At 35.4% G+C, this 19,857-nt stretch overlaps 1 protein-coding gene across 1 annotated transcript; it reads left to right on the top strand.

Moving 5' to 3' along the window:
• The first annotated feature begins 13,214 nt into the window (after positions 1–13,214).
• On the top strand, positions 13,215–15,804 carry LOC113329865. Its single transcript, XM_026576689.1, has 6 exons — positions 13,215–13,715; positions 13,844–14,016; positions 14,116–14,171; positions 14,283–14,582; positions 14,739–14,809; positions 15,109–15,804. The coding sequence occupies exons 1-6, from the start codon at positions 13,215–13,217 to the stop codon at positions 15,802–15,804; spliced, it is 1,797 nt and encodes a 598-aa protein (XP_026432474.1).
• The last annotated feature ends 4,053 nt before the right edge of the window (positions 15,805–19,857 follow it).

Here is a 19,857-nt window from a genome sequence, read left to right as displayed (position 1 = left end):
TAAACAAATCTGTATCAAACAAAAAAGTATATGATAGGTAAATATGTCTCCCACAGGTAGACCTAAGAGTTTTGTTCCGTCTTTTGATAAATCAAGGTGAACAAGAACCAATTGATAATCCATACTTGTATTCCCTAAGAACAGCCTAGAAATATCAATCACCTCACAAAAACCTTAATCTTATGGTAGCAAAACAAGATGTTGCAGATTCACAAACGATGAAACGAAGATGTTTGTGGTTACTTTTTATCTTGCCCTATCGGAGATAAATCTCAAGCCAATTATTCAATTGAACTCGGACGATAGAAAATGCAAGATCAGATCGCTAAATTACAAGAGAAGTAGTTTCGTCTGGCTTCACAATCCCAATGAAGTCTTTCAGTCGTTAACCTACAGGGTCTCAAGAATAAACCTAAGTTTAAAGGAGAACCGACTCTAGCTAAACCAACTAGTATCACACGAAAGTGTGGGGATTAGTTTTCCCATTTGATAGAGTCCTCCTTTATATAGTTTTCAAATCAGGGTTTGCAATCTATGTTAACTTAGTAACAAAGCAATCAATATTCACCGTTAGATGAAAAACCTGATTTAACCAAGCTAATATCTTTCAACCGTTAATCGAAACTTAGATTGTCATACACAAATGAAATGTTTTCATTTAGGTTTGAGTAACCGTACCTAAGCATGTACACTTGGTTGGTTCACAAGTAGTTAACCGAGGTTAGCCATATGAGTACTTTCATATCAACCATATTCATCTTCTTCACAACTAGTTCAAATGAATTCAAAAGAACTAATTGGAGAGTTGTTCAATTGCTTAGGTCTTTATACATATACACAATTGAACCAATTCATGAACAATATAGCCACGGTTTGCAAAGATTGCACTCCTCATTTATTTATTGTTTTAAGTCCATGAACTACCGATTTGAGAAATAACCATCTTGGGTACGCGTATGGGTACGTGTATCTTAGCTACCAGATTTGAGTTTAGAAACTCAACAGAAATTTTCGGTTCAAAAACTTCTGTGGGTACGCGCACGGGTATGCGTACCTAAGGTGTCTGGTTTATCAGTTTGCAAACTTACAAACTCAGGAGAAATTTTCGGTTCTAAAACTTCCGCTGGTACGCGTACCCAACCTGTCTCCTTCACCAATACCGTATGCACACATATGCAAACACTTGGTTCCGGCACATGGATTTAGACACTAATGTGCAAACACACTATATATGCTAATATCCATAGTTTTTTATATGATATAAACTCTACATTTCAATCATTAAAATATTCTTCTATAATGTTATAACAATCGTTATTCACGACTATCGTCATCAAAGCTATTTTCAAGATTGAAACGTCATCATGACTTTCGTCACGGGAAATGATGAAAAGTGGTTAAAGCGAAATCTTACCAACATATATTTCGAGAAAAAGATAGGCGAGTAAACTCGGCTCGAAATAATAAATGTGTATGTATGAAAACTATCATACTTATACGACTTTGTCTCAAGAGTAGGATATAGAGTAGATAGACTTTTGAGTGATAGATAATTTCAAGTCTCCACTACCTTTTAGTCGGATGAAGTTCCACTGGTTCCTTGAGTAGTTCTTCGTCTTTGTAAGATGATCTCCATGGAGTCTGGAGCTCAACTACGCTAATATGTCCTAAACCGAGACTTAGCTATAAGTAGTCTAGATATCAAGACATATAGTTTTGACAACTAAACTTGACAAACATGCTTGAGATAAAAACACATGCGAGTTCGACTGAGCAATGCTCTAACAATCTCCCCCTAGTCAATTTTAGTGGCAAAACTATCAATACATATGGATTATAAAATAAATAAAACTTTGTAGATTCTTGTCCACATGATTGATCTCCTTGGTGCTTCAACATTACTTGAAAACTTCGTTTTTTCCAAGTAGTTCCATGATTCCGTAGATGTTCAATTCAACATCATTGTTTATTGAAGTTCCGTAGCCATAACAATGAGAAAACAAAAGCTCTCGATCATTGTTATACAATGTCATAGTATTATCACACAGTATCAAAGTTCTTATTTCACAACTTAGACAACAATACTATGGTGATATGTATCACTCCCCCTTAGTCAATACTTCCATATCAACATGAAAACCACTCCCTCTTACATAATGATCCGAAAACCATATGTATTTGTAGTGCGAACTACACATTAATTCTCCCCCTTTTTGTCAATAAAATTGGCAAAGGTACGAAAACTAGTGGAATCCTAATGAAATTTCCACGGAGATACTTCAAGACCAAAGAAAAGTACATATCAACTTGTTTAGATGCAATCATATAGCCGAGGCTAAATGCATTCATCAAAGATTTTATAAAGATACAAGATAACCCTAAAAATTCCACAGCCGTACTCCCCACAAAGATATGGAAATTAAGCGCAAGTTCAAAAGAATTCTCCCCCATTTGATGTCATTCCCAAAAGAACAACAAGAGCGACCTTACTTTTACATGAAAAAAAGGATTACAAGAAGACACTAAGATACCAAGAAGATACATCTACTAGAAACAAATGTGTAAAAATACCTTACACCTCAAGATATTCCAAACTCAATTGCCCAAAATATCGAGATAAGAACAGGCGCAAGAGTTATGGAAGACTAATGAACCAGAACAAAACCAATAGACTGCCGTAAGTTTTGAAATGTAGCAGTATCTAATGGTTTGGTGAGAATATCATCCAATTTTTGTTCCGAGGCACAAACTCCATATTAATGATACCATTTTCGTAAAGATCTCGAATAAAATGATACCTTATGTCAATGTGCTTAGTCCTTGAGTGCTCAACTGGATTTTCTGTTATGCGAATTGCACTGGTGTTTGTCGCATAAGATTCTCATTATTCCAGTGTTGATTCCATAATCAGTAAGCATTTGTTTCATCCATAGAATTTGAGTACAACGTGAGCCTGCAACAATGTATTCTTCTTCACACGTTGAGAGGGATTGTGAATTTTGTTTCTTGCTATGCCAAGCTACAAGATTCACTCGTACAAAGTAGAAACCCCCTGATGTACTTTTTCTATATTCCTCACATCCTTCCCGATCTGCATCTGAATAGGCAGTAAGATCATTGTTAGTATCAAAAGTGTAAGAGAGACCATACCCTGCAGTGTGATTGATATAATGTATGATCCTTTTTGCAGCTTCAAGATGAGACTCCTTCGGATTTTCCTGAAACCTAGAATAACAACCTACACTAAAACCTTTAGGTGAAAAACCTGATTTAACCAAGCTAATATCTTTCAACCGTTAGATCGAAACTTAGCTTGTCATACACAAATGAAATGTGTTTCATTTAGGTTTGAGTAACAGTACTTAAACGTGTACACTTAGTTGGTTCACAAATAGTTAACCGAGGTTAGCCATATGAGTACTTTCATATCAACTATATTCATCTTCTTCACAACTAGTTCAAATGACTTCAAAAGAACTAGTTGTAGAGTTGTTCAATTACTAGGTCTTTATACATAGACACAATTGAAACAAAATCGATTTGATTCACTTGAATCAATTCATGAAAAATATATCCACGGTTTGCAAAGATTGCATTCCTTATTGATTTATTGTTTTAAGTCCATGAACTACCGATTTGAGAAATAACCAGCTTGGGTACGCGTACGGGTACGTGTATCTTAGATACCGGATTTGAGTTTGAAAACTCAGCAGAAATTTTCGATTCGAAAACTTCTGATAGAACGCGTACCTAAGGTGACTGGTTTTCCGGTTTGTAAACTATAAACTCCAGCAGAAATTTTCGGCTAGAAAACTTCCGCCAGTACACGTACGGGTATGCATACCCAACCTGTCTCCTTTACCAATGTTTCATGCACAAGTGCACACAATTGGTTTCCGGCACATGGATTTATACACTAATGTGCGAACATACTATATATGCTTATATCCATAGTTGGTTACATAATCTCAACTCTACATTTCAATCATTGAAACATTCTTCTATAATGTTATGACAATCGTTATTCAAAACTATCGTCATCAAAGCTATTTTCAAGATTGAAACGGCATCATGACTTTCGTCACGGATAAATATGAAAAGTGGTTAAAGCGAAAGCTTACCAACACGTATTTAAAGAAAAAGATAGGCGAGTAAACTCGATTCGAAATAGCAATATGTAAGTATGAAAATTATCATACTTATACGACTTTGTCTCAAGAGTAGGATATAGAGTATATAGACTTTTGAGTGATAGATAAGTTCAAGTCTCCACATACCTTTTAGTCGGATGAAGTTCCACTGGTTCCTTGAGTAGTTATTCGTCTTTGTAAGAAGATCGTCATTGAGTCTGGAGCTCAACTACACTAATCTATCCTAAACCGAGACTTAGCTATAAGTAGTCTAGAAATCAAGACATATAGTTTTTATAGCTAAACTTGACAAACATTATTGAGATAGCAACGCATGCGATTTCGACCGAGCAATGCTCTAACAATCTCCCACTTTGTCAATTTTAGTGGAAAAACTATCAATAAATATGGATTACAAAATAAATATAACTTTGTAGCTTCTCGTCCACATGCTTGATGTCCTTGGTGCTTCAACATTACTTTAAAACTCCGTCTTTTCCAAGTACTCCCATGATTCCATAGATGTTCAATTCAACATCATGGTTGTTGAAGTTCCATAGCCATAACAATGAGAAAACAAAAGCTCTCATATCATTGTTATACAGTGTCATAATATTATTACACAGTATCAAAGTTCTTATATCACAACTTCAACAACAATATATGGTGATATGTAAACCACTTAGTCAAAGTTCTTTTCCTCTTAGTCAATACTTTCATCTCAACATGAAAACCACTCCCACTTACATAATGATCTTAAAACCATATGTATTTGTAGTGTGAACTACACATTAATTCTACCCTTTTTTGTCAATAAAATTGGCAAAGGTACGAAAACTAGTGGGATCCTAATGAAATTTCCACGGAGATGCTTCAAGACCAAAGAAAAGTACATATCAACTTGTTTAGATGCAATCATATAGCCGAGGGTAAATGAATTCATCAAGGAGTTTATAAATATACAAGATAACCCCTAAAAATTCCACAGCCGTACTCCCCACAAAGATATGGAAATTAAGCGCAAGTTCAAAAGAACTCTCGCCCATTTGATGTCATTCCCCAAAGAACAACAAGAGCGACCTTACTTTTACAGGAAAAGAAGGATTTTCAAGAAGACACTAAGATACCAAGAAGATACATCTACTAGAAACAAATATGTAAAAAAACCTTACACCTTAAGATATTCCAAACTCAATTGCCTAAAAGATCGAGATAAGAACAGGGGCAGGAGCTATGGAAGACTAATTAACCAGAACAACACCAACAGACTGCCGTAAGTTTTGAAACGTAGAAATATCTAATGGTTTGGTGATAATACCTAATGGTTAAGTTTTAGAAAGTAACACACTTAAGTATGCGTACGGGTATACGTACTTAAGTAACCGGTTTGGAGTTTTTTTAATTTTCCAAACTCAGCAGAAATTCACGGACGTGAACTTTCCACCAATATGCGTACGGGTACGCGTACTTTAGGTAAACAAATAAGAGTTTATTGATTTCCCAAACTCAGCAGAAATTTACGGACGTGAACTTCCGCCAGTATGCGTACGGGTACGCATACTTATCTAGTCTCCATTCACCAATTGCACACATTCAATAATGCATACATTCGGTTCCCAGTTTATGGACTTACACATTAATGTGCGAACACAATATGCTTATATCCAAGGATAGTTATATAATCTAAACTCTCATTTCAATCAATGAAACTTTCTTAGAAGATGTTATATAGTTTTTATTCACAAACTATTTTTCATCAAAGAAATTTTCAAGTTATTGAAATGTCAACATGACTTTCGTCACGAGTAAAGATGAAGTTGGCTAAAGCGAAAGCTTACCAACACATATTTCGAGAAATAGATAGGCGAGATAAACTCGGCTCAAAATAGAAAATGTGTATAATTAAAATCTATATACTTATACGACTTTTGTCTCAAAATAGGAGATAGAGTAGATAGACTTTTGATTGATAGGTAAGTCAAGTCTCCACATACCTTTTAGTCGATGAAGTTCCACTGGTTCCTTGAGTATTCTTCGTCTTCATATGATGATCGCCGTGGAGTTTAGAGCTCAACTACACTTTACTATCCTAGTACGAGACTTAGCTATAAGTAGACAAGAAATCAAGACATATAGTTTTGACAACTAAATTTGACAAACAAACTTGAGATATCAACGCTTGCGAGTTCGACCGAGCAATTATCTAACATTTTCCGATATCCGATAAAAACCTGTAATATCGGCCTGTACAGCCGATATTGACTACCTTGATCTTGACTCAAGAGAAGTATACTTTAGATATTTTATAGAAATTTGATATGATGAATTTCAAGCCTCTAAAAATACTAGTAACTCATGGTCATAGATTCTTCATCTCAACTGGAGTTCTGTTGAGTAGATCTGCAACATATATGAGCATAGTTGGTGGACTGCAGTATTCGATGAAATAACCATAATTTTATATTTAGTCGTTTGTTCTGATTGAGATTCAAAGCCATATCAAAATAAGAAAAGTAAATAAAAGATGACCTATGAGCAAACAATAAAGTGATAGTGATTTAAGACTACGCAACTAACTCGAGTTGGAGAAATAGAAAAAGATTAATCAAATACATGTTATTATGGTTGAAGGACATGGGTGCATTTTATTTTTCACCGGTCACCGTTGTTCACCAATAGTTACCACCACCACTCTTGCTACAGAAACAACTTCCGCCACCACTGTCCATAATGCCATAACGTTTTTTCCCTCTCCACTGCTCAACGACTCCACCACGACCACCACTCCACTTATATAATTGTTAGCAAATCTAAGCATTAATCAATAAAAATATATTTCTATAATAATTAATGAAGTAATTTGTTCATTATAATTTTTAATTTAACATTTGTTATTACATAATTTATTGTAAAAAATAATGCGACATTATTGATATGATAAATAAGTTTTGTCCGTTAAATGCATTTTTAATCTCAATCACAACCATCACTTGTGAGAAACAACCAATAATAGTTTCATTAATAAAATTATGTATATATTAAACTAATTAAGGGAAATGAATTTTTAATAAACCTTTCATCATGAGCAATTAATGAGATACCAATTTAATGGGTGTAAGTTTATTTTTGGTGGGAGCATCCGTAACCGTTGATTTATCTTTTGTGAGAGTAAATCTTACCCACCACTTACACAAGCTAACTTGTCCAAACTGTGTTATGTTTTCTAGATTTTTTTTTTGGGTTTTGTTATCTTGTGCATAGATGCACAAGATAAGAGCCAATCTTGGCATGGAAAAGTGTAAAATATACTCCCTCCGTGCCACATATATAGGCGGAGGGACCAATTCTCTTAGATTAAGAAACTTTTATTGATTTTATACATTTCTATGTTTTTTCTTGTTTTACCCTTAATTATATTCCCAGTGTTAGAGACATATATTCAATTGTGATGATTACCAAGCAAATAAATAGGGGTAATATAAGTAAAAAACCGTTTTGAAATTTGGACTCCGCCTATATAGTGGTACAAGGAAAATGGAAATTCCGCTTATATAATAGGTACGAAAGGAGTAATAAAAAATATGAAAGAGGGTGATTCTTTGCATTGGAGAATGCACTTGTAGAGAGAGAAGTTAAAAAATCCAGGCATCTTTGCCTTCTCCAATACAAAAAATCATTCTCTCTTATATTTTTTTATTGTGTTTTACAGTTTCTCATGTCAATGATTGACTCTTATCTTGTGCATGGATGCACAAGATAACATTGACTTTTATCTTGTGCATGAATGCACAAGATAACATTGACTCTTATCTTATGCATGGATGCACAAGATAACAAAATCCTTTTTTTTTTCCAGTCCATGCAGAGAGGCCACACAATTAAGTGCGCCGACAGGTAATGCATATCATTAATTTCCAACTTTAAATGCTTAACATTCAAGGGCCTGGCCAAAAGTAATAAGATTTTGTCTTCCTTTTTTAAGTAGAAATAAGATTCTATGATAGGCTTCTAGAGTTTAACTTCACTTATGTATCTTTTTCTTCGAGGACAATAAGTGTTCAGAAACGCTATACAGACATACATATATATATATTGTATTCCAACTTCTAAATAAATACTTAAAATGCAATGGCCTGGCCAAAGCATGCAGATAATTCCTTTTTGAAATATGATAGGCTTTCAATGTCACGTAGAGGCAACACGCCCTACCAGAGATAATTAAGATAGGGAGTATTATGCACATAATGAATAATAAGAAGACTATATGATGCAGGGTAGCATGTACTGGAGGAGAGGAGAGGAGAGGAGAGACACCGAGCGAGTATAAGGCTGTGAGATGAAAGGAACTACTGAACTGAAGAGACTCTCTTCCCTCCGGAGTTGATGAAACCATGACATTTCATTTCAACATAGTAGAATGTGCGCTAGGAAGACTGCAAGCGCACATATATATACTAAGGTCTTCTTGTCCCATGGTACTCTATCTGACGGCTAATATACACTTAGACATTGAGTAACTTGATTTTGAGCCGATTAAAGTTGCGGGCACAATACCTGTCCAGTGCCTGGCTTTGAAACCCATCCAAGGCGATTACAAATGCTATGGACATGGGTGTCTACACAAATAAGTTTGTTAAAAAAAGAAGCTCCATTATGTTTGATTGTTTGAAAAATACCACTCTGAATTATTTCTGGTAGATGCATTCATGGTTTTTGGTTTAATAGTTCTGCATCTAAAGGGTGGGTGGCGCGTTGAATGAGGACTTGGGCTCATATTTCAGGCAATAGGTTAAAAGGGGAAGAAAATGCATTACAAAAAAAGAATTTCGAACGAAATAATGAACCAAGACATGTTCATTCACACATGTCACAACAATAAATCAAAATTCGACAAAATATTTTTTTATAACATATTGGAACTGAACCGCCGATTGCACGTACGGCTGCCTACGTACCATATGGGATCAAGCCCAACGTAGTTCTCATTACATTTAATTAATTAATATCCTGAATTTGTTTATCTCAATTTCTTCAAGGCCAACGTAGTTCTCATCTTTATCTGAATTTCTTGAAGGCTCCCAGATTGCTTGGTCTAGGTCGTCGACACCGAATGAATCGTCAAATTGGCAACACTGGATGACCGAATTGATTAACATTGATTTGTCCTCTTGATTATGATCTTGAGCAACAGTAATATTCTCTCCAAACGCTGAAGTCATCATCACTTGTCCACTGTTGCTTACATCTAAATCCGCCTCTAGTGAACCGGCTGATTCAACCAAGTTTTCTTTGTCGACATCATCATTACTTTCTTCTAACTGGGCACTAAGTGAACAAGCAAATTCACCCCAGTCGTCTTCTTCTTCTTCTACTTGTACATCATTATTACTTCCTTCTAGAACTGGTACCACGTCATCAAAATCATTCTTATTCATGAAATACTGATGATCAACGTCAGTGGGATCTTCAGCATTAGGCATTGAGGGGGATAACATTGGTGTTGATGCTGGTGGTACACATGGTTGTTGATTGATCATGCGCTGTCGTTTCTGTGGTCTTGATGCATCCACTTCAGGTTGAAATTGTTGTTGTTGTTGTTGTTCAGGAAACATTCGTATCTTGCATCTAATCTCACATAGAACATACTCTGGATCCGTCTGTTTAGAATATAAACCAACACGAAGATCAGTCAATCATATATATAAATCAGTATCCAAAATATTTAATAATATCTAGCTAAGTTATAATCTATATACAGAGAGATTTTAATACATACCTTGTTGATATTGTTATTTGTATAATATTCAGGGAGCAACGAATACTGATGCATGATCCAGTGGCCCTTTTCACGTTTCACTTCATCCTTCTTTTCCTTGGGAACTTTCCAGTTGTAAGTGAACATTGTTTTCTTTCCAATATCATTATTATTATCATCTTTTATGGGTTCACCCTTACCTTCTGCTTTCCATGATCCTTCTCCGGCAGCTCTCTTCACATTCTTACCACTTGAAGTGACCTTGGTTGTGCGGGTGAAAAAATACGCCTGATTCTTCTGTATTTCTTGAAAAAGGACCAGGGGATTCTCATACTGGTATATGTTTTTCTCAAATATGTACCACACAGATTTCATATCTAACTGATTTTTCACCTTCGGGATTAAATAGCTCTCTATCAATATTTTATCGGTCGGCTGGAACCTGTAACCTGGAGGTAAGCATGCTTGATCAAACACCATCTTGATCTCCTGTAAATTGTAGAAACACATCATATAATTAGCTCAAGAACATAGAAAATGAAAGACTAATTCATAATACAACCTACTATACTAATTAATTAATAAGAACATCAAAAGAAAGATTATCTTTCTTTGTGGTAAAAAACACGAGTAAAAATAAACAACCCTGGGTATATGCCAGTTTCATGAAAAAAGATTTGCATATTTGAAAGAAAATTGCGAACTATAATCAAGCATATATAAATCTTTTTTAATAAAAATCGAAACAAACAATTAATAACCCAAAGAAAATAAGAAAGAAACAGACACTAGAGAAGATGAATACTACGTATTGTTTAGAGCTGAAAATTAAAGTACCTTGAATCTTATTTTCTGTCGACGATCAGGCAACTTGATTATTTCTTAACCCTGCAGCTCTGCTTGTCTCTACCTTTCTAGCACTTTTTTTTTCTCTCTAATTAAGTTTCTTTGTATCACCGATTGAGCTAGCTTTTGTTATTTATAGTTAATTCTAATCCGTTTTCTATTAGCTTTGTACTTCAGTTAATAAATTTAGACTTCCAAAAATAAGTTCCCCTGATTATTCCAACACCTACATATACGGCGGTTCAAACCGACTGAATCTTGACCAAGGGTTGATCTCCACCCTTAATTCGAATATTACAAAAAAAAAAAAAAACAAAAAAAACTTTCAAATCAAGCAAAAGGCATAAGAAGAATCATGCAGAAAAGAACGCTTGGAGTTTGAGGAAAATTCTACGAATCCACCAACGACATGGCTTAGAACCTAACTCGTAGAGATTCCATTTTCATTTTTGAACCTATGACTTGTGCAAATGAGAACTTCCCAGAGGCAAATGTGGACATACGTTAATCACCTACATAGTAATAAGCTGATAGTACAAAATAACAACTAAATCAACATTAGAAGCCGAGAGTTTGTAATTGATCATATACCCTACATGACATTGACAGTATTCCCTAAATCATGAACAATCTTATCTATAAAATTAGCTATATTGGCTGCTTGGCCGATATAACTCTGTGGTGTAAGTTTTAGTAGATTAGCTTTTGCATCCTCCGGTATTTCCAAATTTGATACGGATTCTTTGAACTTATCTTCCGTGACTTCTCCTTCAATTTCATAGTGCCAGAGATGTATACCATATTTTTTATAAACCTGTTAACGGAAAATCAAATCCATGCGCCGGTTAGTGAAGGTGTTGAGATGAACTGAAATAAGTTGATGCATTTCGACCAACAGTCATCAGGAAATCTGACCAAAAAAAAAGTTGAGGGGCTTATAGTCCGTGCTGGAACCATAAGCATGTCCCACCAGTCATCCAAATCATTTCTTAAGCAAGTTTTATTTACCTGCAAAGAGATGAAACATATATATAAGAACATGGGCTAAGAAAGTAAAATACAGGTGACGTGTACAACGTGTCAGTGTGGCACATCATATTTCGGAGTCTGCTAGAAGTGTTGCCAGTGTTGTGCCAGAAATTAGATGTTCAGTGCAGAATGAAAATACCTATACAATCTATTTAGTGGAATAAATATTTTTCTGGTTTGGTTAAGTCTTGAGAATTACTTTCCTAACTTTAGTTAAAAGTGCCTGAAGCTTTCGGATGCCCCGAAGGGCAATTTTGTAAGAAAGAAGACGAGACATCAATCCTTCACCCATCTTCTTGATAATGAGTGTAGCCATCTGTCATGCAAACACAAACTAGGGTGTTATCAAAATCACAAGTAAAACGCAAAAGAATTAAGGAAAATGTAGTATTCATATGGCAATTCAGAGGAGAACTGTATCATTATTTTATTACCCGTTTCTCAGCATAGTCAGAAAGCGTACTACTGGACCACCCAAATTCACCATCCTTGTTTATCTGTAACACAGGTCAAGTGTAAAAGTCATATACAAACACAAAGTATGACGATATGAGGGGAAAACCCATTAGCAGCAAGGAAATAGCATGACTGCAGCATCAATATGTGGCGAATAATATATCAATGAGACATTATAAGCCCAGTACATAGAATCAAAAAAGTATAAATGGAAAAGGGACTATGTGAAGAAAACAAGTAATTTATTACATCTTCCGTTTCCTCACTGAAGATTAGACATATCCTCCCACGAAACTCGATTATCTGTATCACATGTCAATGGTTGTCAGTCAGGTTACACTGCCATATAAATAGACAAACTATGTGTTGAACACCCAAAATGTCTAAAAACTTGAAAGATCGATTCTTTGTAGAATTAAAACCATCATCAGGAAAAGGGCATCTAAAAATTAAAGGAGGCTTTCTTAAATAATATCGGAATAGCCCGCTTATTACCTGATCTAAAAGATTCACCTCATCTGGCTTATTACTTAAAGACTTAAACTCGTCAGCCTCAGATATCGGTCAAAACAGGTCAAGTGGTGAACTTATCAGCAGAAGAATAGCGAGGGCACATTAGACATTTACAATAGCGAGGGCACATTAGACATTTACGATATACAAAATATATGTAGGTCAAATGCTTTCTAGTTTCATTTTGTGTGCGTGTTCATGTTGCTCACATGGTTGAAGAATCCTAAAGATATGTAGGTCTGCACATCTTCAAAAAATTCCACCAGTATATCACTGAACCGTTTTAATGCTATTAGGAAATAGTCTATATTTGAGTCATGTATTTTAGGAAAAGCTGAGTACGTGCAGTTCACGTATCGTGTCTTGATGACCAAGACATATGAATGTATAACGAATGAGAAAACTAAGACTGGTCGAGAACTTGACATGGTCTCAAGAGCCTGGTTAAAACCCTAACCCTAAAATTTTCAAGTTCTTTTTAAGCGATGGGAGAAGGAGATGGAACAAACTCATCAGGTGGAACAAAGGGAAAAGATATAGTCTATGATTCGCCGAAGAAAAATCTGGTGTATCATCTTGGATCAAGTGGTGGCCTTGGAATTCTAATAACTCCGATTGCTTTGAAAGGAACCAATTATGATGAATGGGCTAGAGCCATTAAAAGATCTTTGATAGCTAAGAGGAAGTTTGGTTTTGTTGATGGTACCATCAAACAACCTGAAGACCCTGACCAGTTGGACGAATGGATTGTTTTCCATTTAGTGGTGGTTTCCTGGATTAATAACACGCTGGATTCTTCAATCATATCCACGTTAGGAGATTATGACAATGCGAGTCTTCTATGGACACACTTGAAGAAGAGATTTTGTGTTGTCAGCGGCACAAGAATCTGTCAACTAAAATCTTCTTTGAGTGAGTGTAAACAAGGGAAGTCTGAGAGTGTTGTTGTCTATTATGGAAGATTAAACAAAATCTGGGATGAGCTAGTGACATATATGAAAATCCCACAATGAAAGTGTGTTATTTGTACCTGTAATATTGCAACTCCGGTAACTAGCTTGCGAGAAGAAGATTATCTCCACTATTTTTTGATTGGCCTGGACGGTATGTATAGCTCACTGCTGAACAATTGTTAGCACGAGATCCTTTACCAGTTATTGATGCTGCGTACCAAACTGTGGTGAACTCTGAGAGATTAAGAATGGGAGATGGTCTTCTATCTAAAGAAGTGCAGGAGAATGTGATGGCGTTTAAAGTGCAACCTGATCAGACAGCAACTACAAGCATGTATGATGCTACGAAGTTTTGTAAGCACTGTAACAGAGTTGGACATTCTGAAGATGGGTGTTTTCAAATCATTGGCTACCCTGAATGATGGGTTGAAAGATTTCGTGGTGGTAGAGGATCTGGTAGAGGCGGCAGAGCTGTTGGTAGAGGCCGAGGTAATTATGTGCCTGGTAGAGTTGGAAGAGGATATGGCAACACCAATACGGTGCGTGCAAATAATCTGAATGTACCAGCAGCATAACAATATAGTGGTACTACATCTGCAGATGGAGCTGGCTTGGTTGGCGTAACAGCGGCTCAGCTTCAACAAATGCTGGACTATTTGAGTTTAAACAAATCAAAACTACAATTGCAAGGTAAACAGAATCGTACTTCCTGGATTGTGGATACATGGGATACGAATCATGTCACATGTAACATTTATGACATGATAGAAGTAAAAGAAATTACGGCATGCTCAGTAGGCTTGCCAGATGGAAATTCTGCGAACTCTGATAAAATAGGGACTGTGATTCTTCCTGGTGGTTTGAAGCTTAACAATGTTCTCTATGTACCTCAAATAACATGTAACTTGATCTCGGTCACACAAATGATCGATGAGTTAGCTTGTGTTGTGCAATGTACTAACAGTTTATGTTTTATACAGGACCGATTGACGAGGAAGGTGATTGGAGTGGGTGAGAGACAAGGTGGACTATATCTGTTTCGTGGTGTACCTTCAGTTAAAGTGCTTGCAGTTCGTGGAGATTCATATGAGCTATGGCATCAAAGAATGGGACTTCCGACAGAGAAAGTATTACAAAAGATACTATCTATGAGTAGGTTAGGAAGAATAATAATGCTTGTGATATTTGTCCACGAGCAAAATATCGTCGAAGTAGTTTTCCTAATAGTTAGAGTAAAGCTAGCTGCATATTTGAGTTAGTTCATTTGGATTTATATGGGCCTTACAAGACACCTTCGTCTTGTGGAGCTCATTATTTTTTAATAATAGTTGATGATTTTTCAAGAGGTGTGTGGATTTATTTGATCAAGAATAAAACTGAAGTTGAATCGGTATTTCTTAAATTTATTGCTCTTATTAAACGTCAGTTTGACAAGGAAATCAAAAATGTTAGGAGTGACAATGGAACAGAATTTAATACTTTGTGTGGTTATTTTAAGACCAATGGAAACATATTTGAGACGTCTTGTGTTGGTACATCCCAACAAAATGGGAGAGTTGAGAGAAAACATCAACATATAATGAATGTTGCAAGAGCTTTGAGATTCCAAACTAATTTATCAATACAGTTTTGGGTGGAGTGTGCATTGACTGCATCATACTTAATTAATCGAACACCAACACCTTTGCTCAATAATAAGAGTCCATATGAAATTATGTTTGGAAAGTTACCTCCATATGATCAGTTGAGAGTGTTTGGATGTTTGTGTTATATGCACAATCAGAATAGTAAAGGAGATAAGTTAGCAAGTCGAGGAAGAAGGTGTGTATTTCTTGGTTATCCATTTGGTAAAAAGGCATGGAAAGTTTATGACTTAGACACAAAACAATTTTTGGCACCAAGATATGCAGATTTTTATGAATATCAGTTTCCATATGTGATAGCCAATGTTGAGCAGTCAAATAATATTGCTCCATCAAGCATTGAAACATGTTGGAGTTATGATGAGGATAGAGAAGAAGTACAGTCGCCTGGAGAAGTTATTGAAACTCGACAGCCTGAGATGCAACAACAACAAAGAAGTGATGATACACATCTTGGTATTGAATGTGCAACAGAATAATTGCAAGGAAGTGTTCAAGAACAACCTTAGGAGACTGAACAAGATGCTTCATCCAATGACACTTCAGTGGAAGTTGCGGTAGATAATAACATCAGTGAGATGGGTAAAGGGAAACGTCAGAAAATTCCTTCTAGCAGACTCAAGGGATTTGTGACACATACAATACGTGAAAATAGTCCACCTTCCACTCAACCTACACAATCATCATCCTCAGGTACACCTTATCCTTTGACATATTATGTTAGTTGTGATCGTTTTTCTGCTGTGCATAGACAATATCTTGCAGCTCTAACGGCTGCAAATGAGCCCAAAAGCTTTAAAGAAGCTATGAAGCATCCAGGATGGAAAAAAGCTATGGCAGAAGAAATAAAAGCTCTAGAGGAACAAGGAACATGGGAATTGGAGGAATTACTACTTGGTAAGAAGGCATTAGGAAGCAAATGGATTTATACAGAGAAGCAGACCCGATCCTGACAATTTGGAGGTTCTATGCCAGAAAACATTTGTGTCCCCCTAACATAAAGGACGGTATTCCTAATCATAATAACAGTTAAAACAGTAAAAAAAACAATCAATTTAAGTTAAATTTAAGCTATAAATAAGATGTTGATCCTAATGAGTTATTTGATAAAGTTATTTCCTTTGCAACAAACCATTAGATCCCTGTTTTGCAATGACTACTTATACTGCCTTAGATGACAAGAGAGTTAGCATAACACAACCCGACATAAGAATCAAAAAGTATTATTAATTACTTTACTCAGAACTAACTTATATATATAAAAAGAAGAAAAATATTATCCAACCGAAAAGTACCGTATTGGATACGTAGAAATAGTAATCACAATGACAATCAATTAAGAGATTGAAGTCACAGTTTTAAACTTACACCAAATAAAAAGAAGAGAAGCATTAGTCTAATTGTCTAAAGTATCGGTCAAAATAGCCTTGTCCCTTCCAATTAAAGAAAAATTTCATCTTAATGATTTTAGTGGCTGATTAGGCAACAAACAACACAATCAGCAATAATAGAAGTAATTAGTGAACAAAATCATAAAATCGAAAGAACAAGACAAATAAATTACCTTAATGAAGTTGATTTATAAAATAAATCCTAGTTTTTTGCATTTATTTTTCTCTCCTCTTTTTGATTTTTTTTTTTATTTTTCAAGCTCTTCATAAACCAGAAAACCGAAGAGGAAAACGTGTTTCCTTGATAACAGGAAGACGTGTCTCGTGCATAGAAGTTAGCACTAAATTCTTCTTTTTTTTGTATCCCTTTACAAAATATTTTTTTTCCCCTTTGAAAAATTTGCCTTACGGGAGACATTTTTTTTTTTAATGTGAAGAACATGTGTAATGTGGCCCCCTAAAATTTGTGGCCCAATGCAAAGCATTGTCTGCATGTGTCCAGGGCCGGCCCTTCAGAGAAGCGTGATGAAAATGGGAATTTGATACGTCTAAAGGAAAGATTGGTGATATTTGGGAATCATCAAGTTTAAGGATTGGATTATAATGAAACATTTGCACCAGTAGCAAAGATGACAACAGTTCGTACTTTTCTAACCGTTGCAGCAGTTAAGAATTGGGAAGTGCATCAAATGGATGTCCATAATGCAATTCTGCATGGATATTTGGAGGAAGAAGTGTATATGAAGATATCTATTGGATTTGCCAAAGGAAATTCCAATTTGGTATGTCGAATGAAAAAAATCGTTATATGGTCTTAAACAGGCGCCTAGGTGTTGGTTTTCAAAGTTATCAACAGTCTTGAAGAAGTATGGTTTTAAACAATCATATTCAGATTACTCTCTTTTTACTATGACAAAGGGAAAGATGCAGCTTAATGTCTTAGTATATGTTGATGATCTGATTGTGGCAGGCAATGATCTTGTTGAACTTCACAATCTTAAAACTTACTTGGGACAATGTTTCAAGATGAAGGATTTGGGAAAGTTGAAATATTTCTTAGGATTGGAGGTGGCTCGTAGTAAACAAGGTTTCTATAGATGCCATAGAAAATATGCATTGGACATTATAATGGAGACAAGATTATTGGGTGCAAAACCTGCAGAGTTTCCTATAGAGACGAATCACCAACTGGCATTAGAAAAAGGGAATATACTTGATGATGTGGAAAAATATAGAAGATTAGTTGGACGTTTGATTTATCTGTCAGTTACAAAACCAGATCTGTCTTACTCAGTGCACATTTTATCAAAATTTATGCAACAACCTAGAATGGAGCATTGGGAAACATCACTTCGTGTGGTTAGATACTTGAAGAAGAGTCAAGGACAAGGAATTTTGTTGCGCTCTGATAGTGGCCGATCTTAATTTAAAAGGATGGTGTGATACAGATTGGGCAAGTTGTCTATTGACTAAACGTTCATTAACAGGATGGATTGTTCTTCTTGGTTTTTCTCCTATTTCTTGGAAGACTAAGAAGCAACATACAGTTTCTCGTTCCTCGGCAGAAGCAGAATATAGATCTATGGCAGCAGTGACGTGTGAATTGAAGTGGTTGAAACAGTTGCTTGGTGATTTAGGAGTTCATCATACTCATGGGATGAATCTCTTTTTTGATAGTCAATCAGCACTATATATTGCTCAGAATCCAGTATTCCATGAACGAACAAAACATATAGAAGTGGATTGTCATCTGGTTAGAGATGCCATCATAAGGAAGATTATATCACCCTCCTACACGCCTACAACGTGAAATTGGCTGATATCTTTACAAAAGCCTTAGGAAAAGCTCAGTTTAAGTTTTTTTTGTCCAAGATGGGCATTTGTGATCTGCATGCTCCATCTTGAGGGAAGGTATTAGGAAATAGTCTATATTTGAGTCATGTATTTTAGGAAAGCTAAGTACGTGCAGTTCACGTATTGTGTCTTGATGACCAAAACATATGAATGTATAAATATCTAAATAATGAATGAGAAAACTAAGACTGGTCGAGAACTTGACAAATGCATACGCCAGGTCCACCATATAATCATGAGGCTCAACCTGCATAAATAACGTAATCAGCAGGTAAAAACAAAATCTATCGATGAGAAAAAAATGGTGTGATATTTTTCAGAGGGAACACACCCGCATATAGGGGTTCAAACTCAATCCCAGAGTTTCTTCTACAAACTCCTTTCAACTTGTTGCCAGTCTACCTCAGGGTATGCAACAATGTTGGCGTTATTATTCCCGGAAGCACCAGTAAAGTCACCCAGTATAGAAACTTTAGATAGATGATGTCTTTCATTTCTTAATCTAGCAGCAAATAGTGCAATTTCTTTTCCCATAGTGGTCCCAGCTGCCTAAAATAAGAAAGAAAAAAAAAAGAAGAAACTAAATGAAAACGAAATCTAGGAATTACAGGTTAGTCCTAAATGAGAGACCCGTCTAATGACTAGTCCAGTCATAAAATGTTTTTAATCGGTGGTCCAGAAACATGTTTTTGGACCAGAAATTTTATTCCTAGTCCATCCCACGTGTGAGTAAAAGATGCCTAGTTTTTATATTCCGAAAATAACCTTTTCTGCAATGAACATACAATAATAGAGGATAAGAAAGTATTTTCGTTCTTCTTTTCCTTTTTTTTTTTCAACAGCTCGGATCCAGTTTTCTCTCTGCTTCAGTTGGTTTTCTTCAATTTTAGATTTTCGATCTTAAATCCCCAAGTAATTTCTATAAACCTCTTTTCCATTCCTTAATATTTGTTATGCTTTTTGAATTTATGTTTGTTTTTTCAAATGAAATCATGATGAGCAGCTCGATTTCATGATTTGGTTGTTTTTTCATTGTTTTCTTTCTAGATCTAGTAATTGTTATCATTTTTCTATGATGTACATTGTTCAATTGCATGATTTAATCCCATTTTTGTTCGTATTTAATATTTTTATGTTGATTTTTGAATATGATTTTGAACTCGTGCTACTCTGTTGATTAGATCATCTTATTCTTTTGTTAACATATCATTTTGATTATATGTATGATTTTCGTTCTTTCTAGATTTACAAAAAATCACAATTTCAAATATTTTTCTAGATTTTATG

The sequence above is a fragment of the Papaver somniferum genome, unplaced genomic scaffold (genome assembly GCF_003573695.1).
Source record: "Papaver somniferum cultivar HN1 unplaced genomic scaffold, ASM357369v1 unplaced-scaffold_117, whole genome shotgun sequence".
Taxonomy (NCBI): Eukaryota; Viridiplantae; Streptophyta; class Magnoliopsida; order Ranunculales; family Papaveraceae; genus Papaver; species Papaver somniferum.
This window is presented reverse-complemented; position numbering and strand designations above follow the sequence as displayed.